Here is a 24,800-nt window from a genome sequence, read left to right on the forward strand (position 1 = left end):
AAATCCTGCTCACCCCCCGGCCCCGCCTCCCACTGCCTCCACCCTGAGACAACAGCCAGCCAGTAAATGCCCCAGCGTTAAACATTTCCTGGCAAAGGTGGGACAGTCAATTTTGATGCTGCTGAGAAAAAAATACAGCCTCATTTCTGTTTAAATGCACTGAATTTACTGCTCAGGTTTTCATTAACTAATGTCAAGAAAGAAGCAGACAGACCAAATAAATTATGAAAAAATTACTTTTTTTTTAATGTACAAAAAACGACTTATTTACAAGTTGAGTATGTCATCTCAATTCATAGCATGTAGAAAAAGCTAAAAATGTTTTGGAGATATAAATCTGACCGGATGATGCACCTACGGTATTTTCAGGGACGCCGTCTTCTGTACAGATTATATACAAACTGGGAACGGCCAGTGAAATCCTAGCCCAGGGAAAGAACATGCACCACACAGAGCACAGACCCCTGGAGGTGTCTCAGGGCTGTCATTTGAACTTGACCTTGTCTTTGAACCCTGACAAAGCACTTGCTGTTCTGGGGTGTAGAGGCCCAGGTCAGGTTTTGGCCATGTTCTGGTTGAAGCCAGGCTCATAGTCAGAGTCAAGTTCATAGTGATGCAGGTGGATTCAGCAAGGTTGCCACAAATTCAACATGAGAAAGGTGCCGAGTGTATGTGAACGTGTGTAGTGGGGAGGATGCATCCATTCACCCTCCCATATGTTCGGGAACAATGTCTTCTGATGCCAGTTCCAAATTCCATTTCCAGGTGGGGCTTGGTCAACACTGAACAGGAAAATTCAGAGATGGTCCCTCAGAATCCCAAGAATCAACCCCTTCAAAATCCCACCCCTGCCCAAAATACCATGCATATCATTACTCTCTGTGAAATGAACAGGTGGGCGGAGGGAAGGGAGACCAGAAGATACCAGGACTGCATGTTGTAGCTTGGGGTCAGTCAGGGGGCTGCTGGTGAGTGGACAGCATGGCCTGGAGGAATGTGGGCAAAGGCTGCCATCAAGCCCCACAGTTTTCCACCATAAGGTGGGTGGACAGTGCATTGGAGAAACAGGGTTGGGTAAACAGGTGACTTCCTCTTCCTACTGGGAGACTTCCAGGGCGGCCTGAGGCTGGGCCCCCAGTGTGCTCTTTAGCCAGGCCCCTCTTCATCACACACTTCAGCTCACCTTGGTCCATCCCTAACCCCCAGCAGCCCCGAGGTATTTAGAAATGTGTTCTTTTCAGGAAGGGCTACATTCTACATGCATGAACACTGTAAACATGGTCTGGAGAGGCCTGGGCAGCTTCTGGGCTTGCCCTGAGTATTATACTGTTTTCTTTCCTTTTTTGGGCAATGTTTTCATACTTTACTCATCCATATACACTTGGACAGTCAGCCAGCTGCAAACTTGGCTTTGCAGGGTAGAGACACCAGCTCTACCAAACCCATAAGGATGTGCTTCCAAACCATCCAGGTAAAAAAAAAAGTTTCCCCCTCCACAGCAAGGGATGTCAGAGGCTTCAACAATTAAGCTTCACAGAAGAATTCCCGTGGGCCAGGAATTCCTTTACCTTGCAGGCACCGGAGCAAGAAACTTATCTTCCTGGATTGGGATATCTGGTATGGCTTTTGGATGATTCAAACCCAAATGTGGTTCCTCTCACCTCTTTCCATGTGTGCTTGGAATGCCCTGGGCCAATGTTATCCCTCGTTAGCCAAATGACAGAGGTGACAAAGCCAGACACCCATAAACACCAGAGGCTGTGAAGCACTGTGTAAACGAGTCCTGTATCCCTGCCTTGCCTTTTCCGTGGAGACTTTTGAGAGTTCCAAAAGATTATCTAAAGGAAGACCAGACGGGATGCACACAAACCTGCCCTTAAAGCATCTGTGGTCTGAACCAGCCACTGGCCAAACTCCCTCAGACCTATTTAATACTTTTTGGGGAAAAAGGTAAAACAGATAAAAGCACCGTGCCCTGGGAAGTGATGGTCCTTCCAAGTCCGCTCAGTGCCAGGGGCCTTAGGTCATCATGTTCAAGAACTTGCTCTCCTCGGCCAGGCTGGTGAGCATGGAGCTCATGTCCCCCACGGCCATGTTGCTGATACCGGCGGGGATGGAGGGCAGAGTCAGGGAGCTGCGTGGGGTGGTGAGGCGGGAGGAGCTCTGGGAGAGGCCGTGGAGGAGGCTGGGGCTCAGGGCGCCAGAAAGCAAGCTGGAGTGATCACTGTCATCCATGATGGCATCAAAATCAATCTGGGGTGCCTCAAGTAGCTGGGAGTCCACAGTGCTGGACACCTGGTTGACCCCCGGTGAGGGCAAGGCCTGGGGCTGTGTTGGCTGGGGTCGCAGGGCTTGGCAGCCGGCCTGGTTCTCAGGGCCTCCGTTCTGCTCGTACATGTGGATCTGGCCATAGTAGTAGAGCATGCTGTGGTCCTGGGTCCCACCTGTGTCCTGTGGGGGTGGCTGAGGGGGTAGGGACAACATGCTGCCCATTGTCCCCTTGGGTACAGACTCTGTCATCTCCTGGTTGGCTGACATAGCAGCCATGGCATGGCCAGTTGCCCTGGCATAGGCTAGCTGCTGCCCTGCACGTACCCCGCGGTGGCGGCCGGCAGGGCCAGGCTCTGGGGGTGGCCGGGGTTGCATTAGGCCAAAGCTAGATCCAGCTGCCCCCATTGTGCCCTGCTGGGGCTCCATGAAACTAGGTTGGTGGGAAGGTACCAGGTTGGGGCCTTGGTGGTAGCCCTCCTGGCTCATGGTGGTCACCAGGTGATGACTCTGCTGTGAGTAGTTCTGTGCTGGATGAGGTGGTGGCATCCCGGCCAGGCTGGAATTGGGCATGCCGAGCTCCCTGTGGCTGTTGCCCATCATGGTGGGGTCAGGAGCAACTTCCATTTGCTGGGGGAGCCCCAGGTGGCCTGGCTTGGTTGCCATGTTGCTGCAAGAGGAGGGGAATTGGTTCAGGGTCCCACCCATGGTGCTCAGCTGGGGGTGGGCTTGGCCGTAGCCGGGGTGGGGGTTCACTGCAGCAGTCATGTTGGGACACTGGCTGCCAGCCCCTGGCTGCCGCAGCTGCTGTGTATAATTTCCCCTGGGTGCGGATGGGGCTCCACTGTAGGGCTGTAAGTGTGGCTGTGAGTTGTCTAGGCCCCCAGGGCTCGGCTGCAGGCCCTGCGGATTGTATCCTGGGTACTGGGTGAAGGCTGGCTTCTGTGGTACCACAGCTAGGTTGCCCTGTGGGAAGTGCAGAGGCTTCACCTGGCTGGCCAGTGCGTCCACGGTGCCTGAGCTCACTTCGTTCCACTGCACAGGCATGCTGTTCTTGTTCAGGCTGGAGGGGGCCCCGTAGCCCAGTGGGCAGCCTCCCAGCACCGGGGCGGAGGGGCCCACGTTTGAGTCTGCAGCTGCTATGGTACGTTGGCCGTGCAGCCCGGGGCTGGGCAGTTTGGGGTTCTCAGAGAAGCAGGTGCTTTCCGGGGGGTACACCGGTGGGGTACTCTCCTCCAGGGTGCCACTGGTACGTGCCTTGATGTACTGCACCACATCATCGGGGAGTACGAGGTCGTCCTCTGGCAGTCCGAGGCTGACCTCTGGGCCTGTGCCGTCCGCCCCCGCCGCCAAGGCTTCCATCACCACGTTCTCGCTGATGCTGGGCGGCCGGGGTGAGTAGCCGCTGCGGGCCAGGCTGCCGTCTGCGCTCGTGTGGCTTTGCAGACGGAGGCCTCGGCCCTGGCCGCAGGGTGGCGGTAGCGTGCCTGGGGTCACGTCGAGGGCGCTGTGGAAGCGCTGCACCCGCGGGGCTGCCAGGGCATCAGGCCGCCTCCCAGGATCGCTGGCCCGCCGCGCCCCGCCGCCTGGTGCCTCGTGGGGGAAAGCGGGCAACGGCCCCGAGGGCCCGTAGTGTGGCCCGTCGCTGCCCCGCCGAGGCCCGATCGGGCGCAGGCAGGCAGCGGGCAGTGCGCGCTCGGGAGCATCCAGCAGCGCCAGCCGGGTCCGCAGGCTCGTGCGCTCCAGGCCCGGCAGTGGGGTCGGGGGAGGTCCACCTGTGGCTGCTGCGTACTTGGCCCGCAGGCTGTACTGCTGGGCGGGCGTGAGCTGGAGAAGCCCCGGGCCGCCGCCGCACTGACTGGCCTCACTCGAGCGCCGCGATGCGTCGGTGGAGATGGGGTCGTAGGAATCAGCAGAGCTGGCAGGGTGCGCGCGGCCGGCGCCCAGCGGCGAGGCCTCGCTGGAGCGGCGACTAGAGAAGTAGGGGGAGATGCCGGAGGAGCGGCGGCTCACGGTGTAGGCCGAGCTGACTGTGCTGGTGGAGCTGTCCCGGCGTTCCTGCAGGTGGCTCAGCACTGTCACCTCGCCCGGGAACAGCTCAGACAGCCGCGGGTTGGGCAGCAGCCCCGCGGGCCCGCCGCCCCCGCCGCCGCTGAAGTTTTCCAGCACGGAGCCTGTGGGAGAGGAGAGGGATCAGCGTTGGGAATGTGGGACAAAAGGCGATGCTTGGACTGCCTGGAGGGCACTGAGCCTGCTGGGCCTAGAGCCCTGGAATAGGGTCTGGCACCCAGTCAATGATTTCTCAACAAAAGGAAGAAAGAGACAATTGGGAGCAAATGGTGGCACTTACTGCCAGGGCACAAGCAGAAGTTAGGAGGCTTGATCCCAGTCTGCTGCTGCCGGGCAGGCCCTGTGCTCTCATTCTCCCCATTCTCGGTCTCCAGCTGGGGGTGGCATGTGTTGCTGGGGAACACTGGGTTACTGAAAAGAGCCCAGGAGGGCCCTGGACACAGCCTCCCTGTACCCTCTTCATCCATGGATGGGTGTTGCCAGCTGGGCTCCCCTGGGGTTGTGTTTACCCAGCAGGCTGTTTATAGAGAGCGTCCTGGGACCTAGGGCCACGGGAGGGCAGAGAGGCTGCAGAGTGGGCTGGGAGAAGACAGCTGCAACAATGGACCCCCGACAGCTGCGGCTCATCTCACGGAGCGCTCTGGGCCTTGAGCGGCCTCTACATCCCTGATCTGTTCCTGGATGTGGGCCACCCTGGGAAGGGGTGACCTTGGGTGAGGCAGCTGTCACACCCTGGGCAATCTCTGGAGGAGGCTGGGAATTGAAGGCCATCTGCTGGCAGTTCCTCCAACAGCTGGGACAACAATCCTCCCTTCAAGGAAGACCTCTCAATGTCACCCCTCTATAACCCAGTCCTACTACACGGCCATCAGTCCCTGGAGTGCAGCTTAGAGGCTCAGCGCCCCAGGGTGTCTGGTGCCTAGCACACTGCTCGGCAGAGTCGACACTCAGGAAATGCTCAGTGAGGACATCTTCCATCTCAAAGCCTGGTTAACACTTCCCGAGGCTGAGGACAGGGCTGCCTCCTCCAGGAGGTCCTCCCAGCTCTTCCCCAGCTGCCCTGCTTTCTCTCACTACCCTGAGCTCTGTCCTAGGTGCTACTTGGCTCATCCTGCATCTGGTGGCATGGCCTTTCACCACAGCGACTGGAATATCTCACTATCCTGCAGAGGGTCTTTGCTATGGTATCTATGGCAGGTGCCTGATAGACAAGTGAATGGATTATGAGGAACAGGATGATGGGAGCTGAGTTTGCCTGTTTTGAGGAGTTATGGGGATGCAGCATGGTGTAGTTGGAAGAGCATGGGCTTTGGAGTCACTCATGCCTGGGCTAAGTCTCAGCTCTACCACTAATCTAGGCAAAGCACTTTCACCTCTCTGAACCTCAATTTCCAAAATTGTGCAATGGGCTTATAAGATCTATCTTCTCCAGAGCACATGGTGTTTGGTGGGTGTGAATCACAATGGATTCCCTCCCACCCCACCAGTGCATCTGGGGCCTCCACCTACCACTTCCCGGGAGGGGAGGCAGCTTGGAGGTCCGGGTGTGCGGAGCTGGCCCGGCCCATGAGCAGGAATCCTTCAGTGACTTGAGTTTCTCCTTCTTGAGCTGCTCAAACCGGTGCATAGCGGTCATGTGTTTGCGCAGCTGTAGGCCACCAGCAGAGGGGGCGGCCAGGGCGGAGGTGTCAGCCCCTGGCGGCGGGTCCTCCAGAGCTGTCAGGTCTGCCAGGCTCCCGGGCCCTGTCCCCGGCATCTCCACGCCACTGTCATTGTTGGGGGCACTGCCCAGGGGAGAGGGCTCGCTGCTGCAGGAAGACTGGGCTCCGGGGCTGGACTGACACAGCTGCAGGGGGCATGATAAGGCACAGACTCAGAGGGTGCGAGAAGCCATGGGCCCTGCCACCCAACACAGCACTCTTGCACACCTGGGGAGGTGGGGGCGGGGGGCGAGAAGGAAGCTGCTGCATGGAGGAGCTTTCAAAGCATTACTTCTCTGAACCTCAGCTTCCCCAACTATAAGCTGGACCTGAGCTGCCCCCTGGAGAGAGCCAATGGATAGATGGAGACAACCCAGCAAGTAGAAGGCACCAGGTAATCGTCAGGCACCCACCTACAGCCCCTCTCCCCACACACAGCCTCCCTGCTGTGCTCCTAAGCTCTTCCAGCCAGTGTCTGGGCCAGAGCTCTGCTTGAAGAGCTTTCAGTATGTGAACATTTGGCAGCTGAGCCCCACAGAGGCTGCCGCAGCCGTGTGAAATTAACACAAAAAGAGGAGACTTAAGCATCCTGACAGCAGTAATGGGCTGCTCGAGGAAGCAAGGAAGAGTGAAGGCCTGCTGACCTGCTGCCTGCCCAAAAGGCTGGAGATGGGTTGTTAGAAAGGGAGTTTGACTGCAGAGGTTGTAGCTGCTGGATGCAGCCCTTGCCCTTGCCCTCCCCAAACCAGCACTCCCTCTGAGTCAAGGCAAAGTGGGATGAGAGTTCATGGCACACGTGTACGGCGCGGAACTTCACAGAATGTGGGCAACCTTCACTGTGACCTAGGATCTGAGCCCAAATAAGGCTCACCTGGGATGAAGCATCTCCGGCTCACTCCTGGTCTGAAGGTCCCACATTCCAGACCTTTCCAGGGAAGCTGCAGTGCTTTCACTTGCCCATGGCACTACCCACCTTCCTCACCTCAGGACTCAAGACCTTCTGGAGGTCTGTCCTTCCCTCCTCTGCAGCCTGATTTGCACCTCCACTCTGCCCTGATCCTCATGCAGGCTCGGACCCCATGGCTTCCTCCTGTGACTGCACACTTGCCCCCTGTTGCCAGCTGTAACCTGTTCCGACGGCCCCACTTGCAGCACCTGCTGTCTACCTAACCAAATCTGCCTTCCCAGGCCCTTGAGGAGCCTGGCCAAGCACCCCAGCCGCCCTTACTCATGCCAGCCCTCCCCCAGTCCCACCCAGCTCCTCTGCTCACCTCAGTACCGTCTATCCTTAGGGGAGGTACAGTCAGGAGAAAGAGGTGGAGACAAAGAACAGATGGTTAGAACAAAAGGGGTGCAGGCCAGAAGGGCAAGGACACAGAGACAGGACAGAGGGTGGGGGGCAGCTGCGACACCTGGGGGCCGGTGGGAAAGTCAGCCACCGGAAACCACCCGCACCCTGCAGACTGACCCAGTCGGGGCAGGCATCCTGTTCCCCACGGTCAGCCCAGCAGAATGGCACTTGGCTCAAGACAGGTTCGGTGGGGGCCAGAGGTGGTGAAGGGAGGGATACTGAGCTGTAGAGAGGAGGGACATCCTTCTGCTCCTGGAGAGGGTGCCCCCTTGCAGATGGCATTGCTCTTCTGCTGCTGGGCGTGGCCCCCTGGGGGCGGGGCGTGGACGGGGCCCCTGCTGCCCAGTTGGCTTACCCCGGAGCGCTCCGTCTTGATGGCCTTGACGTGCAGGCCGTCCTCCACGGCCTGGCTAGTGCTGCTGGCCTCGGCGTTGTCCTCGGAGCCCCGGCCGGGCTCGGCGCCGGCCTCGCTGTCCCCATTCTCCCGGAGCAGGGGGGCGCGGAGGTGCACATCGTTGCGCTGCTTCTTGGTGACGTGAGCGTCTGGGCCATGGACCGTCTTCACGTGCTTCCGGAGGGAGCTGGGGTCCGTGTACCGCTTGGTGCAGCCTGGAATCTTGCAGATGTAGGGTTTCTGGGAAGTGAAGAGGCGTCATGCATGGGGCAGGAAGGCAGACTCCGCAGGGCAGCACTGCGGCACCCCTGTTGAGAGGGGCTGGACCCCTGGATGGAGCCCTGCCCCACCGGCCTCGCCTGCTACCTTTTCTTGCAGGTAAGCATGTGGCTAATGAGACCCTCATCCCCACCCCCCCAAACTGGAGATACGGATCAGAGCCTGTGGAGGGAGGGGTCACAGTGCCTGGTGTGATCAGCATGTTGGGATTTTTAGTATCAGTGAGTGTATTACCTCCTTATATGTCTGTGAGACAGCACTGAACACCCTGCTCTCTCTCATGAAGAAAGACAGGTTCAGAGAGGCAAAGACACTGGCTCCAAGTCACCCAGGAGCAGAATGAAAACCCAGGGTTTCTGACGCTTAGTCCTGAGCTCATACAGACACACATGCATGACATCCATATGTAAACAGACTTTTGTCTACATGTATACACACAGACATGTACACACATGTATGCACACACATCCACCTAAACACACACACTTAAACATGTATATAAACACCCACGTGTGTACACATACTTACAAATACGTATCCATACCTCCTCCCCGCATAACACATACAACCACATCCACACAGGCACATACATACTTGCAAACACACATACCTTTCCAAGGCTATCTCTTGTCTTTAGATGCTCTGAGTTGATACCTTTGGGAATTCCTCTGACTTCTTATCAAAGCAAGTCTCTTTGGGGTCCAAAATGTCCCTAAACTTTTAGAGACATCCTTTCCTGAGTCTACCTGAGTGATGGTGGTTGACCCTAGGAGAGACCGGGAGGCAGGTACAGCCCACACCAAGGGCTCCCTCAGCTCTGCCCGGGGCCCTGGCTACCTGGGGAGATAGAGCCTCATGTGCCCCACTGAGGGCAGGTTGACAGCCATGGCAGGCCAGGCAGCACTAGTAGCTGGAGTGTGTCATCAGCTGCTGTCGGACTGTGGGGACAGGGGTTAGGGCTGTGTGCTGAGCTCCAACAGCATGGGGTGGCAGGGAGTGACATCTGGCTACCAAATGGCCTATAGGTGTCAAGAAGCCATGGGGTGAGGGTGACCCATGCCGGGGCCCCCAGGCGGGTACCTCGTTGGAGTGGGTGCGGTTCTGGTGCTTGGCACGGTCTGAGGCATTGGAGAAGGCTTTGTTGCAGCCCTCGTGCTCACACACATACGGCTTTTCCCCGGTGTGGGAGCGCAGGTGAGTCTTCAGGTTCTCCAGGCGGGAATAGGCCTTTGAGCAGCCCTCGAACTGGGAAGAGAAGGGTTTGGTCAGTGAGGGCAGATACAGTGAGTCCCAGATACAGTGCAGGGAGCCCAACCTGTGGACTGGTTCACTCCGCCCTACAGGTGCAGCCAGGAGTGCAGATCTAAACATCTCCCTTCCCTCCTGATCATGTAAATGACACAGCTCGAAAACTTGGAAAAGACTGAAAAGTGCAAGGAGGAAAATGAAACCTTCCATGGCCCAGGACAGGCACTGCTGACCTCCAGGCAAGTCTCATTCTGGGACTCTGCAGGTCATCCCCTCACATTTTAAAAACCTGAACTGGAACATCTCAAGCATTCAGTTGCTTATTCTGCTTGTTAAAATCGACAGCACATTATGAGACTCTTCCCATATGATTAAAAACTCGGTAAATATTATTTTCAACAGTTTCCTGATGCCCCTCCCTGATTAGAATTTTTTATGCATTAAAATGTGCCAAGAATAAAATCCAGTGTCCCCCACATTGCGGAGGGAGCAGGCCACCTTGACCCTGGCTCAGGCCATGTCTCTCTCCTTTTTAGTCCTTGACCCCACTAAGTTCTCCCGCGTGAGGGGCCTTGCACGCACCATCCTCTCTGTCTGGAAGCTTTTTCCTATCCCCACCCACCCTGGCCTTGGCCCAGCCCACTCCCTCTCAGTCTTTGGGGTCATCTCCTCCTACAGCAATTCTTTGATTTTCTTAATTATAATAACACCCTTTTTTCTTTATACTCCCTAATACAGTTTATAATTATCTTAATCATTTTGTTATCTGGCCTTCCCACAAGGATACAAGCTCCCTGCAAGCAGATACCTTCTAGGTCCTATTCATTTCTGTGTTCCTAGGAATCAGTGCCTGGTGAATAGAATCATTTTTTGGCACTCAAGAAACATTTTAGGAAAGGAAGAGGGAGCCAGAGAGGGGGGCAGGAAGGGAGGGAGGGAAGGATCATTGCAAGGGTTACCTATTCCAAAGATACTGCAACTGCATCCAGTGTAGCCGTGAAAATTACCCCCAGAATGACACATAAACCCCAGCAGGAACTGTTTCATTCCTCACATCCTCCCCTTTATTCCTGACCAGTTTGACTGAGCACACTTGGCTCCAATGACTTCTGTTTCTGCAGCTCACAGCTCATATCAGAGGGCTATGGTTTGCTACCACTCAGGCCTGAAGAAAATAACTTCTGCAAAGGACTCAGAAAAGCAAAAATAATCTTGCCAAAGGAGGACAAATTTGGAAGACTGACACTTCTCAACTTCAAAACTTACAACAAAACTATGGTAATCAAGCAACTGTATAGCACAGGGAACTATATCTGATCTCCTAGGATAAATCATAATGGAAAAGAATATAGAAAAGAACATATATATGTGTGTGTATAACTGAGTCACTTTGCTATACAGTAGAAATTAACATAACACTGTAAATCAACCATTCTTCAATTAAAAAAGACCATGTGTGGTACCGGCATAAGGACAGATGTAGCCATCAATGGAAGGGAACTGATAGTTTAAAAAGAAACTCACACTTTTAGGGTCAATTGGGTTTCAACAAGGATCCAAGACCATTTGATGTGGAAAGAGCAGTCTCTTCAACAAATGGAGTGGGACAACTGTGTGACAACATGCAAAAGAATGAAGCTGGATCCTTACCTCACACCATATACAAGTTAAATGAATATGGATTAAAGACCTAAATGGAAGAGCTACACTACTAAAAATATATATGTGTATATATTTCCATGTTCATATAAATAAAACTACATACATATAAACCATAAAACTCCCAGTAGAAAACAGGGATAAATCTTTGTGACCTTGCATCTGGCAGTAGTTTCTTAGATATGATACCAAAAGCACAAGCAATATCAATAAAAGAAACTCTCTGAACATCAAAACTTTTATCCTTCAAAGGAAACTATGAAGAAAACCTATAGAATAGGAGAAAATCATATATATCATATAATCATATATCCGATTATATCATATAAAACCATATAAATCATATATCCGATTAGAGTCTAGTAAAACTACTACAATTCAACAACAAAAAGACAAATAATTTAAATACGGACAAAATATTAGAATAGAGTCTTCCCCAAAGAAGATACACAAATGGCCTGCTCCTTTGAAAGGGAGGAACTCCTGTGTGTTAAATAAAGGTCTCACCAGATAGTCACAAACCTTGTTGACTCCATAAGGGAGACTGTCCAAAAGGTCTTATAATTGTGTTCACGTTTTTTTTTTTTTTTAAGTCCGCCAAAGTGACTTTTAAACCATCATCACTCAATCTGTGACTCTCCAGTGAAACTCTTCTCTGTGCAGAGGACAGCCTGCGGGGAGCTACGGAGCCAGCCCTCTGCTCAGGGCCACCCAGCTGAGTGGGGCATAGCTTTGGGGCTCCTGGTCACACAAACACAACCACAGAGACACCAGCACACCTCCACCGCAGGTACCTAGATGCACACGTTCCTCAGGGAGAGTGCAAACGAAAGGGGCAGCAGACAGAACAAGGGGCCCCTAGGATGCCAGACCGGGCAGGAGCAGACAGGATGTCCTGTTGACAGGTCTTGTCCCATTGTCCCAAAGCTGTTCCACCGGGTCTTTCCGTGCTTAGCCATGTCCAACGTGACCCACGTAACCTGGCCAACGGGCCAGCCCATGGCCACTCACCGTGCACTTGTGGGGCTTCTCGCCTGTGTGTCTGCGCATGTGCACCACAAGCATGTACTGTGCCTTGAAGGGCTTCTGCTCGCGCGTGCAGGCCTGCCAGCGGCACACAAACTCCTTCTTCTCCCCGTGGATGTGCTCGTTGTTGATGTGCTGCCAGGAACAAGCCCACAGAGAGGGATGAGCCCAGCCACCCACCCCTCCAGACTACACCTGGTCTGTGCAGACCACCCCCCACACGGCATACCTGTTTCACAGACTGAGAATGAAAAAAAAGGATGTGAAATAGCTCAAAAATTTTGTTTTATATTGATTGCATGCAGAAAGGATAATATTTTAGATACATTGGGTTAAACTATATGATTCCAATTGATTTTACCAGTCTCCTTTCCCTCTTTTTAAATGTGCTCCTAGCTAATGTAAGATTACACATGTGCCTGGCATTGGGGCTGGCAGTGTCCCTCTCTTGGACAACACTGCTGTAGATCTTTGCAACCTACAACGCTGCCCAGAGCTGAGCATCTGGTTACTGGCAGCCTCTATCCTTGTGAGACAGAAAACCGCTGGGCCCTTCTGCCCCAGGTGACAGGCCAGACTGTTATGCATACAAATGCCAACACTGAGATAAGCAAAATCTACAGCGCTTTGAACTTCCAGGGAAATCTTAGCATATTAGCCTCACTTTCCATTCTGAAAGCTTTTCAAATGATCAAAATGCTTCCTGACAATGCCTTTCATTTTTCTCTTATTGGTTTACTTAGCAACAAATTGTTAATAATTGACTAGGGGCTCTAGCTTATGTGCGTGCCTGGGCCATCCATCTTCGCAGGGAGCACAGAGAGAGATGGAGCTGGGCAGAACAGGCTGCCCCCTCTCATGGGACCCTGTCCCTTCCAGGGCCAGACTCAGGTAGTCACCTACAGCCCCAATGACGGCCCAGGGCCCAGGTAGGAGACTGCAGCTGGAGCCCTGCTTCCCACATCTGGACTGTCTGCCTTTCCATGAAGAATCCCCTCCCTGCTCTTTGGAGTCGACTCAGTCCTTGCTAGAGCATCTTTTACATCTTCCTCTCTACTCCTCTGGGCTTCCCTGGTGGCTCAGATGGTAAAGAATCTGCCTGCAATACAGGAGACCTGGGTTCGATCCCTGGGTTGGGAAGATCCCTTGGAGAAGGGAATGGCTACCCACTTTAGTACTCTGACCTGGAGAATTCCATGGACTGTATAGTCCACTGGGTCGCAAAGAGTCGGATGCGACTAAGTGACTTTCACTTTCATTCCACCCCTCTGCTTGGGCCCTCTCCCCACCTCAGATCTTCTCCTTCTCCTCTCTTCATCTTACTGGCTTAAAACTCACAGCTCCCATGGCCCGGACTCCACCTCAAGACTTGTTTAACCCAAAGAGGTGGCACAGGTTGAAAAGTTATCTTCGAGTCCCTGAGGGATTAGATAAGACCCTGCTTTAAAGGTTCAACATCAGCAGTAATGGGTTTGCTAAGAAACTCCAGTCCCCTGGGTGAGAGTTTGGGGTGAAAAAGCCCAAGGCAAAAGAACCCTACAGTCTTTGAGTGCAAGCTCATGCCAAAAGTAAGCAGGGGGAGTGGGCAGTGTCTTAAATGTTGATTTACAGACCTGGGGAGGAGGCAACTCATGTGGGATAGCCTGTAGGTGTGACCGCTGCGTGTGTGTGTTTGTGTATGTATGTGTGTTGATGTGTATCTACCCAGCACTTGAGCTGCCAGCTTGGTGTAGGTTCATCTTTATAGACACTCACTCACTAAAAAGTGTGTGTGTTGGGACTGGGGGAGACTTATTCTTGACTTAAAGTTCTTTTCTAGATGCAGAGGAGGAGAACACTTGGCTGGTGTGGGGAACAGGGAGGAAGAACTAGGAGGGAATTGCTGTTTGGAGGTTGCTCTCTGCTAAGTGTTTATGCTGGTATCATAGTCAGCCTTCAGCCCTCTGTAGGGTTGGCTCCACCTTTATTTACAGGAGGGAAAAACTGAGGCTCCCAGAGGTGCAGTCACTTGTTCAGAACTGCTTGGCGTGCTGTGGTGGGGTCAGGTAGGAAGCCAGGCACCTCCTGCCTTAAGCCCCTGTTCCTGCTTTTTGCACTGCACAAGTTAGCCCGCAGTGGCTGCTGCTGTAGGGAGTTTAGAGGCAGACCCTGAAGAGCACACCCAGTTCTCAAGATCTCTGATCTCCTGGTCTGTCAGTAACTAGGCATTTTTAAGCAGCTCACTCCTTGTATGGGCGTATACATTCAACTGCACCCATGTACACTGAGTATCTGTGCACGGTCTCCAAGAGGAAACGACCAATTCCTTTCTCCATGGGAGGACCTTCTTTCAGATTTCAGTGTTAGGTTTGTTATTATCTTGTGGGCACTGGCTGACTTAACTAATCCTCTTTCCCTCTTTGCTCTGACTGCCAGGAAGCTTAAAGAAAAAAGAGAGAGATGTGTATGTGACCTCTAGCTCAGAATACTTGGTTTTTAATACTAACTTTATTCTGGGCTTTATTTTATTGCTCCTTTTCCTTCTAACTTTCTCCTTATTTTTCTTCCTCTCTTGTATGACATAGGTATTTATAAGCCCCATTTTAGAAATAAGTACAGCTTTGGTAAGTAATCATGCCTCCCACTTGCCCAGGAGGTGGTGCAGGCACCTCTGGGGTCCCTTCTCTCTAGCAGAGGGCCTGGAAGCTCCGCGTGGCCGGGTGCAGGTGCTCAGGGGCTTACGTGCACCAGCTGCTCCTGCGTGTCGTACTCCTTGGTGCAGTCCTCCCAGTGGCAGTTGGTCTCATAGATGACCACCTCAGCCTCCTGCTTACAATCGTCTCTCTCCAGGTCCTCCTTGAGGTCAGCCAGCTGCTCCTGGGGGAGTGGGGCAGAGGATACCCACGTGAGCCTTGTGTGGCCGCCTGGTCCTGGGGAAAGGTCACTGTCAGCCCCGTGAAGGCTGTGCCAAGGACCCATGGGCTGGTCTAGGTGGAGGCACACCTGCACTCACATACACATCACACGCGTGCACCCACAGGCACGCACATATGCTGGCTTGTCACCACCCAGGTGTCCCATCACATCCTGTGTCCAGTGGACATGGGTCCAGTGGACATGGCTCCGAGAACAGGAGACAGGAGGGCAGTGACTTTTGCTTATCGGATATGGTCTCCTCCGGGGAGAGCTGGGGTGGGCCCCACAGGCTGGGATGGGGCATTTGTATTCACAGGATGTATATGAACAGGGTCGGCTCTTCTTTGGAGGCAAGAGGAAACTCCACACACATTGGCCTGGCCTTATCCTTGTACTGTCCCCTCCTCCCAGGGTCATACATGGCACCCAGAGTACTCTCCCAGAATCGGCTTCCCTGCAACAAGCCTAAAATGTGGGTGTTTGTATGCTGCTACCACAGCCAGGCACCCTAACATTCAAGTGGAGGCTGACCGTTCCCTCCAGAACACAGTGCATTTGTGGTCTGGGTTCATGTTTCTGGCCACGCTGGAGCCCCCGTGTGCCCATTTCAGGGGGAAGGAAAGGCCCCTAAGGTGCGCCTTCCTCTGATTATAGGCATCAAAGCTCCTTTCAAAGAGGACAAAGCCTTTTCCTCTCGAAGCAGCAACAGACCAAGAGTAAACCCCACAAGGTTGCCCCCATCCCAGCCGATGCTAACAGAGCTCGTGGGGGGTGGGGGCAGCCTCAAAGCAGGGAGCCCGGGACAATCTGAGTGGTTCCAGGAGAGGGCCTGGGGAGAGGCACAGATGGCCAGTTTGGGAGGCAGGCCTGGCGAAGCCCCCCAGAGTGGGCCGAGGCCTCCCCAGGACCCCCTGGCCTATGGGGCAGGCTCAGGGCAAAGCCAGGCAAAGGGGCAGATGTTAAGGGACCTGTTTCACTTGCAAACTATTTCCAAAATGGCAGGAATGTTCTGTCTTTCAAAAGAGCCTCCAGGGAAAGCATTCATAACTCAGGCTGAGTGGTGGGGGGAAGACACCCTCTCCCCACAGACAGGCACCCCAGCCCCTAGCAGGCTCCAGAGACTCAATGAATTGGAGGCTGCAGCCCCCACCTCAGCCTCCCTCCAGAAGCCGAGTGCATTTCTAGGGGCAGAAACCAGCCCCGTGACCCTCCCATGGCTGATGCAGACTCGCACCCAGGATTGGCTTTCCAAAATGCTGCAAGGGCTCCTCCAAGAGGCGGGTTCTAGGTGTCATTTCCCAGAGCACCTTACAATCAATGTTTGCGTTCTGGAAAATGATGACATGTTGTTCAGTAAGTCCCCAGGCAGCAGCACTCAGCCCACCTTAAAAGGAGGGGCAGGAACATTCTGTCCCGAATGTCTAGCAATGGGCAGGGCCTCTGAACACCTCTGCACTTCCAGAAAAACTGGAGATAACCTTATTACTCCTCAAGCTGCCTGATCTGCTTATTTCGGAAAAGGTGTGAAAAAGCTGCCAGGTGGACCTGAGCGGAGGACGGACAAGAAGGGGGGCAGGTCTCCAGATTCAGCGGGGTGGCATCCTAGCCCAGGAGTCTGAGGGCTGAAGCCCAGGAGGGACTTGTTCTGTTCTGCCAAAAGAAAGAGCCCATCCACCTTGCAAGTGAGTCAGGGAGCAAAGGACCCTGTCAGGTCAGTGAATCAGGACCCTGAGTGACATGGTGACAGCCTCCTGGTGATAAACGCCTGTCCTTTCTTGACATGAGGTGGGAGCCGAGCTGGGCAGGAGGGAGGGCTCTGTGTGCCAGCCCCCACCCCACCCCCCGACACCGGGTGAATGAGGAAGGGCAGCAGGCTCCCCGGGGCTGAGCGCCCTTGCCTGCACTGCGCCCCCATGCCCCGCAGTCCTGTCCCCGAAGCTCCAGCGCATTTATCTCCCTTGGATGCGTGCTGTCCTCATCAATTTCAACGGCCCCCAATGATGGCCGGCCGCGTGGAGACCATGCATCACGCGGAGATGCTTTGGCGTCAGTGAAGGGAAAAGAATTTGTCACCAACCCCTGTGTTTGCCTGACAATAACAGAACCCAATATTTCATAAAAATTAAGTGCCCGGAGCATGCCTGATGGCTTACAGGTTTGATAAAGGATGGTCCGGCAGATGTAGGGAAGATGGGGACCAGAGGCCCCCAGGACGCTCGGTGTCAAAGCTGCTGATTCTGCAGTAATGGGTGGAGGTACCATGAGAGGTGGCCCTGGAGCTCAGTATACACACTGACCCTCCCAGGAGCTGGGGCTGCATGCCTGCCAGCCTGATGTTGGAACAAGTGGCAGGATCTCCAGGAACCTCAGAGGCCCATTATGGGCCTCAGGTGGCTCTGTTCCTCTCCTTCCCACCAGGACCTGTCCCCTCTCCCCTCCTGCACACTGGAACACTCACTCCCTCAGCTTGGCACTGAGTCCTTAGAAAACCTTATCTCCCAGCTACTGCACACCAGGCCCTGTGCAAACCTGGTGGCGCAGAGCCAAACCAGGCACTGTTCCTAAAGCGCCACCTTTCTAAAGCTGACCAAGCAGCGCAGGAGACAAAGTGACCCAGAAGCTGGCAGGGTGGGGGGAGCCTCTGGACGGATGTGACTCCTACTGTCCAGGGGATAAGGTGGGGGACAGATTTCCAGAGAGAGGGAGCAAGGACGGGCCTGAGCTGTTCAGGGGCTGTGAGCGACTCAGTTTACCTGGGGCTTGTGCTGCAGACCCAGCATCCTTGCCTCCCTTCCTTCTTTTGTTCAGTGGGTGCTTGATGAGCACATGGGGTGCAGGGAGCAGGGAAACAGTTCTAGCCCTCCTTGAACTTGCAATGTTCCCTCTCTGGGTCATCCCTTTACTCATTCATTCATGCAAGCTGTCCATCACTCATTCCCAACAGAGTCACGGCCCCTAGGGGACAAGGCTGGAGCCCGGCCCGAGGACAGCTGGCAGGTTACCTGTGTTAGGGTCAGTGGGGAGGCTGGCCGTAGGCCGTCAGCCTCAGTTTTGACCTTGCTGCGCTTGTGAATGATGATGGGGTTGACAGTGCTGCTCACGGCTGACTCGCTGCTCTGCTTGTTCTGAGAGAAGGAAGCACAGAGGGACCCATCACATGCGGGCAGGACCTCCCAAGTTTTCCTGGGGCTTTACCTCTGGGACCATCTGTGTCAACATTTGTGACTGCAGTTTCAGAAACACTCCACTCTACACCCCAGCTCAGTCCTCAGGCCAGGGATACAGCCAGGAGAGCCCAGAGCTTGGCCCATCAGCGCCCTCCTCCCCACCATATAGCCCCCACCCCACAGAGATGGAGCAGGAGACCCTCTCTTTGAGAAATGCTGGGGACCCCCACTCCTGACTCAGTGGCCTCAACTTCTCAGCCCTCCAAGTCAGGGGCAACTCTGGGTTTGAGGACGATAGGGCCTGGCCACTCAGGCCCTATCAGGGCCTGAAGAGCAGGACAGAAGAGCGTGGTTCCTTGGGACAAGCAGGTTAGAGCTACAGTGTCAGTTGTTCAATTGCTCAGTCGTGTCTGACTCTTTGTGAACCCATGGACTGCAGCACGCCAGGCCTCCCTGTCTTATACCATCTCCTGGAGTTTGCTCAAACTCATGTCTATTGAGTCGGTGATGCCATCCAACCATCTCATCCTCTGTCGTTCCCTTATCCTCCTGCCTTCAATCTTTCCCACTATCAGGGTCTTCCAGTGAGTCAGCTCTTCGCATCAGGTGGCCAAAGTATTGGAGCTTCAGCTTCCGCATCAGTCCTTCCAATGAATATTCAGGGTTGATCTCCTTTAGGATTTACTGGTTTGATCTCCTGGCTGTCCAAGGGACTTTCAAGAGTCTTCTCCAGCACCACAGTTCAAGTGTCAGGGGGTGTGACAAAAGCTGACAGCCACCATCTGGGGGAGGTGCTGGGTGGCTGGCTGGAGCCCTGGGGAGAGCTGCTCCTTAACTGAGTGGCCTGTGCTTCACCTCAAGAACTGTCATCATGGGTGCTAACCAGGATCCAGGTGGACCCAGGTACAGTGACTTAATATGGGTGGCAGGCCCTACTCTGCAGGGGCGTCAGCTCAGGCTGAAAGAGCTTTCGGGCAAATCAGGGTTCAAAACACTGTCTGATTCCGAGGCCTGTGCCCTTCTCGCTGTCTCATACTGTCTCCATGACTCCAGTTACATCTCCTCATCTGCAAAAAAGGACCTCGTTCATTCATCAAATGCTCATGGCACCAAGTGTGTGCCAGGTACTGTGTGAGTGGGCCCAGGCCTGTCCAAGGACCATTGGGAAAGTCAAATAAGATGGCTCTCATGCTCTAAAACTAAGCTGCATGGTATTAGCCATGACTCCATCTGTTTCATCCATGTTACGTGCTATGTATGAAGCCCCTGTATGATGCCTGACTCTGAATCCTAGAGTTTCTCCATTTGCTCATTAGTCTTATTAGATAGGTGGCCAAAAAACTGAGGCTGGGCTCTTGCCCACAGGGAGTGAGGGCAGTGTGAAGCCCCAGTCTGGGTCTCCTGACCAGGCATCGAGCCCAAGGCCCATTTGATCACGTGGTCTCTGCCCAGAGGTATCCTGCCAGTCAGACCTGTGCCCAGAGTCCTTCCACAAGTTCTTGGCATGAGATGGCCACAATCGGCCTTCCCTGGGTTCATAGGAGTAGCTGGTGGCCCCCCTGCTCCCTGCACCCACCTACCTGATTGGCGTCACTCAGACAGTTGCTGCTGCTACTGAGCTGGGTGGGTGTGGCATTGATGGAGGTGAAGGCCACTGGCTGCTGGGCCAGGAAGGTGGGCGAGGGCTGGATCAGGGGTGGCGTGTGTCCGAAGGCTGAGCCCAGGCCCCTCTGCTGGCTCAGGATCTGCTGGTAGGCCACGGGGTTGATGGGGTGGGGGAAGGTGAAGGCTGGGCTGCAGAGAAGGGCAGACAAGGTTGAAGGAGTGGGGTTGGGGTGGGGTGGGGAGCATGGTTCTGTGAGGCTTACATGTCCTGGGCAGACAGGACCCTGCCCAGAGATCAGGATGGTCAAGTTGTTGACCTCTCCCCATTACTATGACTTTACCTCATTCAAGCACCAGCTGCGGCTCCCCACCGCCTGCTGTCTCAGGCGTCCTCCTCTGTGCTAGACACTAGGCCCTGCCCCAGGATGCAGCCTTCTGCCCTGGCAAGTCCCTCCCCACATCCTGGCCCTTCACTGCTCTGATGCCTGAGATGCATCCCTGCATCACTGATGCCCCTGAACTATTTGAACCCATTTTGACCTCTGATGTCTGTTCTAATGCCCCCTCGTCCAGGAAGTGCACCCTGAGGCCTCTGTTCACATTCTCCTCTTTTCTTGAACTCCTACTGCACTTCTGAGCTCTACCAGGTGATCTGCCTATGAACCCACCAGTCTTTACAGAATGGATCTATCCCAGATCTATCAAGGGAGAAATGGTACCCTCTGAGGCTAAGTCATAGACGATGCTGTGGCTTCCTCCTTGCTCTCTGTGGGATCACTTCCCCTGGGCGCTGGAGGAAGGGGAGCTGGCTGCCATGCTGTGAGTATGCTCAAGCAGCATGTGGGGGGGCTCCTGTGAAGAGGAACTGAAGCTTGAGCCAACAGCCCTGAGGGTGAGCCATCCTGGAAACAGATGCCCAGAGGCAGGTGAGTCTCACTGGCTGACATCTTGACTGCAACCTCCTGAGACCTGAGGCTAAGCCAGTCTCATACTCCTAACCTTCAGAAACGGTACAAGATGGTAAATGTTTATTGTTGTTTGAAACTGCTTCCAAACTGTTTTTTTGTTTCTGTTTGTTCTGTCATGCACCAAAAGATAACAGATGCAGTCATTATCCTTCCTCGTCCTGGTCCTTCGGCTGAGCTCTCCTGACATTTCTATCTGCCCCCCATGCCCTCTTTCTGGAGGGCCATGGGAAGGTCGTGGGTTTCAGTCAGGTTGGCTGGAGTCTGAGTTCTCTCAAAAGCCGAGGGCTGCACAGAGGGGACAGGGTAGGCAGTGTTGAGGAGGTTTGGGTGTGCCATGCTGTGACCCGGGAGGGAGGCCTCTGCCAGCCCAGACATGTGAGGGCCAAGTCAGTATGGTACTTCCAGTGCTGGTCAGGGACACCTGCTGAAATATTAGCAAAGTCAGCCTTGGACTTTATGGTGGAATCTTTCATAACAGGCTCGGTAAGGGTAACTAATCACATCAGAAATTGTTTGGTGGGTGAAAAACAGGCTCACGAAGATGTACCCAAATGTTGGCACATTTCAATATCATCCCTAATGGTTTTGAATTCATGGAATAGTTGCAAGTCGGCTGACTTATAGCAAGTCCTATGAACAATAAGGTGCTACTGGATAGCACAGGGAACTATATTCAATATCTGGGATAAAACATCATGGAAAAGAATATGAAAAAGAATATCTGTTTAACTGAGTCATTTTGCTGTACAGCAGAAACTAACACGACATTGCAAATCAACTATACTTTAACAAATTAAAAAATAATACAAGTCTTGTCTTTCTCCTGGGATCGCCTGTGCAGACCCGCCCCTCTGGGCCCCCGCCCGGCTTCCATTCCCGCCCCACCTCTTGGCCCAGGCTCACCTGAGGGCACCGGCTGACAGGTGTCCGTAGGAGCCGCTGGCAGCCGAGCTGCTGCGGGAGTTGTTGATGTAGGCCACCAGCGAGTTGGGCGAGGTCCGGATCATGCGCTGGAGGTCAAGGCTGGCGTCTGAGAGCGGGGAGATGGACAGCGCCCGCTTGCGGCTCAGGCGGGGTGTCACCCGGGGGCTGGAGAAACGTGACACTGCGGAACATCCAAGCCAAGCCGCATGAGCGTGATGGCGCTCACAGAGGGGACGAGACAGAGGGACGGGACTCGGGGGAAGGGGACCGGTCTGATGGGACTGCAGCTCTGCCCCTGTCCAGCTGGGGGCTCTGGGGCATGGGCCTCTCTCAATCTCAAGTTTGCTCTTCTGCAGGATGGATCTGTCCACACCTGGTGTGCCGAGGAGCTGTGTTCGTGCCTCTCCTGTTAGACACACAGAGGCTGGGACTGCATGCAGCAACGCTTAAAGGCACGACAGCCAAGGAACAAACCGTAGGTGAGCTGCCTGGTGGCCTCTCATAAAGGGAACCCACCTGAGAAGCCAGCATCAGGCCAAGAAGCAGGGCCCAGCAGCCACTCTGCCCCTTCCCGACCCTCCCCACGGGTAGCCCACCTCCCTGGCTTCTCACAGACGGCTTAGAGTTGTACACCCTATCCGACTGCCCATGAATACTCTCTCCCCTCCCCTGTACGTATGCACACAACTGTGGGGAGGGAGGAGCACCTGCCCCAGCAGGGCTCCCTGTTCCCACAGGCTCCTGCTTACAGACTCTCCTCTGCCGTTCAGGGTCCTGTTCTCCCCTCTGGACACACAGAGGCCTCGAAATGTTTTGACACCATCTCTGGACAACGACCCACCTTCCAAGGTTTCCAACTTCTCCAGACCCTCCCTGGGCCTATTCCCTCACTGTAAAGGTTAGGCTCCACCTAACTGTAGAGCGAATCACATGATGTGTGAGGCATGCCTGGCACAGGGGCATGCTGTACCCCTGCCTACACCCTTCCCTCCAGTGGCATTCAGGCTCATTTGGGCTGGAGGGGTTGCCTGTGAACAAGAGCAGCGGCTGCTGGACCCCAGCCTCTGATGCACATGGCCTGGCCCAACCCACTCCCATGCCTGGGCTCGCGATGCCTTCCTCCCTCTGCCTGTTCAGACCCTGTAGGTCCCTGCTCCAGGAAGACGTAGGCTGTCCTGGCTGCAGGGTCAGCATATCAGTGTGCCACACCACCACCACTGCAGGAGCACTGGGGGCAGGAGTGAACCCTGAGACCCTCTGAACGCCCATCCCCAGGACTAGATGGCCCCCTAGAAAGCCCACAGCCACCAAGTGAAGAAGCCTCAGCTGAACCGCTGCTCCACTGTCTCCTGCCCTGGGGGGCGACCACGCCTGGCTCTCCCCCAACACTTATCCTTGGCTGGCAAATCTGGGAAATCCCTTTACTGCTGGGCCCCGAGGAGAAACACCTCTCTGAGGCTGTGGAGAGGACAGAGGAGGCCCTGGAATCCCCCGGCTGCAAGGGGATTCTGGTATTTTCTCTCCTGTCTCCCTTATGGATAGGGATGCTGGGTCCAAGACCAATGGCCTGGGGTGGGGTGAGGGCTGGTACCCTGTATGTTATGTGTGTACAAGTCAGCTGCATGGCTTGGGGCAAACTGTTAAGCTGTACAAGACTGGAATGTTCCTCCATGTCCTTAGTATAAAATGGGAACCCTTTCAGCACTGGGGTCATCAGGCTGCAATGGGATGACAGATGCTGAGATGGCCTGGGTACTCCGAAATACTCCACAGTTGCAGCACGCATGTAACTGTAGACTTTGTTTTCAACCAGAAGGATGAAGCCCTTGTAGCACATCTTTGTTTTTGTCTGTGTATTCTGTTGGCTTCTGAGAACTGGGGCTTGTTTATCTTTTAGGAAGCAGGGCTATGCTGGGTACACAGAAGGTACTCCATAGATGCTGTGGGGGACACTGCCTCGCAGAGGGGCCCAGGAGCATGGCTGGCACCCAGGCCAGCAGGTGACACGCTCAGACCATGTCACCATCTTTCTCTTGCGGTGGGAAGGATCCCAGGAACAGAAGGTCAGCCTGACGGAGCCTGGGCTGTGCCCACCCATCTGAACAATCATTCTGGACCAAGAACAGACACATCCTGGCCTGTCAGCAACTAGAGACGGTGTGTATCCATTTGGTGTGGTGTTTGGATAAATGCCTGCTTCTGGATTTTGGTGTGATGTATAACCCAGTGATGGCCACCAATTAGGACATTCAGACCTACTGTTGCAATTAACAGCCACAACTGTCCCCCAAGAGTGTCCCCCGGAAGTTGGTAATGGACAGGGAAGCCTGGCATGCTGCAGTCCATGGGGCCACAAAGAGTCAGACATGACTGAGCGACTGAAGTGAACGGTCCCCCGAGACGCAAACCCAGCTGTGCAAATAAGAAACTGAGTTTGGGGAGGTTAGAGACTTGCTCAAGGGCAGGATTCGGACCCAGGTCCAGAGGAGCCCTGATGCGTGGCTTTTCTGGGTCCTCAGTGTCCACCTTCAGAGAGGTGGGGAGGGGCAGGGCCAGCAAGATCCCACCACAAACTGCTTTCCATTCCCCACTTTAAGCAGCTCTGACAGTGAGCTTTCTGACGGCAGTTGCCCACCTGGCCTCCTGCATCTGCAGGGCAGCAGCCCTAGTTCAGCCCACACAGCCCCACTCCTGCAGGGCTGGGCCTTGTGGGCATCTGCCACCCATACAGCAGCAGAGTTGGGGAGTGGGAGCCGGCCTGACCCCTCCTCATCTCCCTCACAACTGAGTCTCTGCTGAAGCCCTCCACATGCCCCCTTTCCCTCGACTTCCACCAGTCCAGCCCACCAATTGCCTAGGGTATCCCGGGGCCCTTAACTAACTGCCGTCCAATCCACATTCCTCACTATGGCCAAACCAGATCACATCCTTGTATCTGCCCAACTCAAACCTTTCCAGAGCTCCCACTGCTGTTATGAAAAAGGCACAAGTCCTCAGTGTTGCTTACACAGTGGCCCTGTGGGTGCCACTGCCTGCCTCCCTCGCCAGCCTCCTCCTGTCCCTGGCACAGTGCCTTTGCATGTACTATTTCCTCTGTCTGTAGTGCTCTGTCCTCAGCAGGGTCATCACTTTCCCCAGGAAAACGTCACTGACCTCCTGGAGTTGGGCTGCCCTCCCCCCTGCCCGGATGATCTCAGGGCACCCCAGTCCCTTCTGAGGGAGTTTGAACCCTCTTGTGTATGTCTG

General features: G+C 54.5%; 1 protein-coding gene across 8 annotated transcripts in view; it reads right to left on the reverse strand.

Moving 5' to 3' along the window:
* Nucleotides 1-222: 222 nt before the first annotated feature.
* GLI2 (GLI family zinc finger 2) overlaps nucleotides 223-24,800 on the reverse strand; it is a 263,527-nt gene continuing 238,949 nt past the window's right edge. For all 8 annotated transcript variants that reach the window (XM_086349276.1, XM_086349270.1, XM_086349307.1 and 5 more), the window contains 9 exons: nucleotides 21,534-21,735; nucleotides 19,638-19,851; nucleotides 17,893-18,015; nucleotides 14,717-14,851; nucleotides 11,981-12,130; nucleotides 9,143-9,307; nucleotides 7,745-8,023; nucleotides 5,848-6,184; nucleotides 223-4,442 (listed from right to left, as the gene is read on the reverse strand). In XM_086349276.1, the coding sequence (XP_086205402.1) occupies nucleotides 2,020-4,442; nucleotides 5,848-6,184; nucleotides 7,745-8,023; nucleotides 9,143-9,307; nucleotides 11,981-12,130; nucleotides 14,717-14,851; nucleotides 17,893-18,015; nucleotides 19,638-19,851; nucleotides 21,534-21,735 (4,028 nt within the window). In that variant the 3' untranslated portion in view covers nucleotides 223-2,019. The remainder of the gene's footprint in view (nucleotides 4,443-5,847; nucleotides 6,185-7,744; nucleotides 8,024-9,142; nucleotides 9,308-11,980; nucleotides 12,131-14,716; nucleotides 14,852-17,892; nucleotides 18,016-19,637; nucleotides 19,852-21,533; nucleotides 21,736-24,800) is intronic.

Source organism: Bos grunniens, chromosome 2 (assembly GCF_055505025.1).
Source record: "Bos grunniens cultivar Pamir isolate PY7600 chromosome 2, Bosgru_T2T1.0, whole genome shotgun sequence".
NCBI classification, from domain to species: Eukaryota; Metazoa; Chordata; class Mammalia; order Artiodactyla; family Bovidae; genus Bos; species Bos grunniens.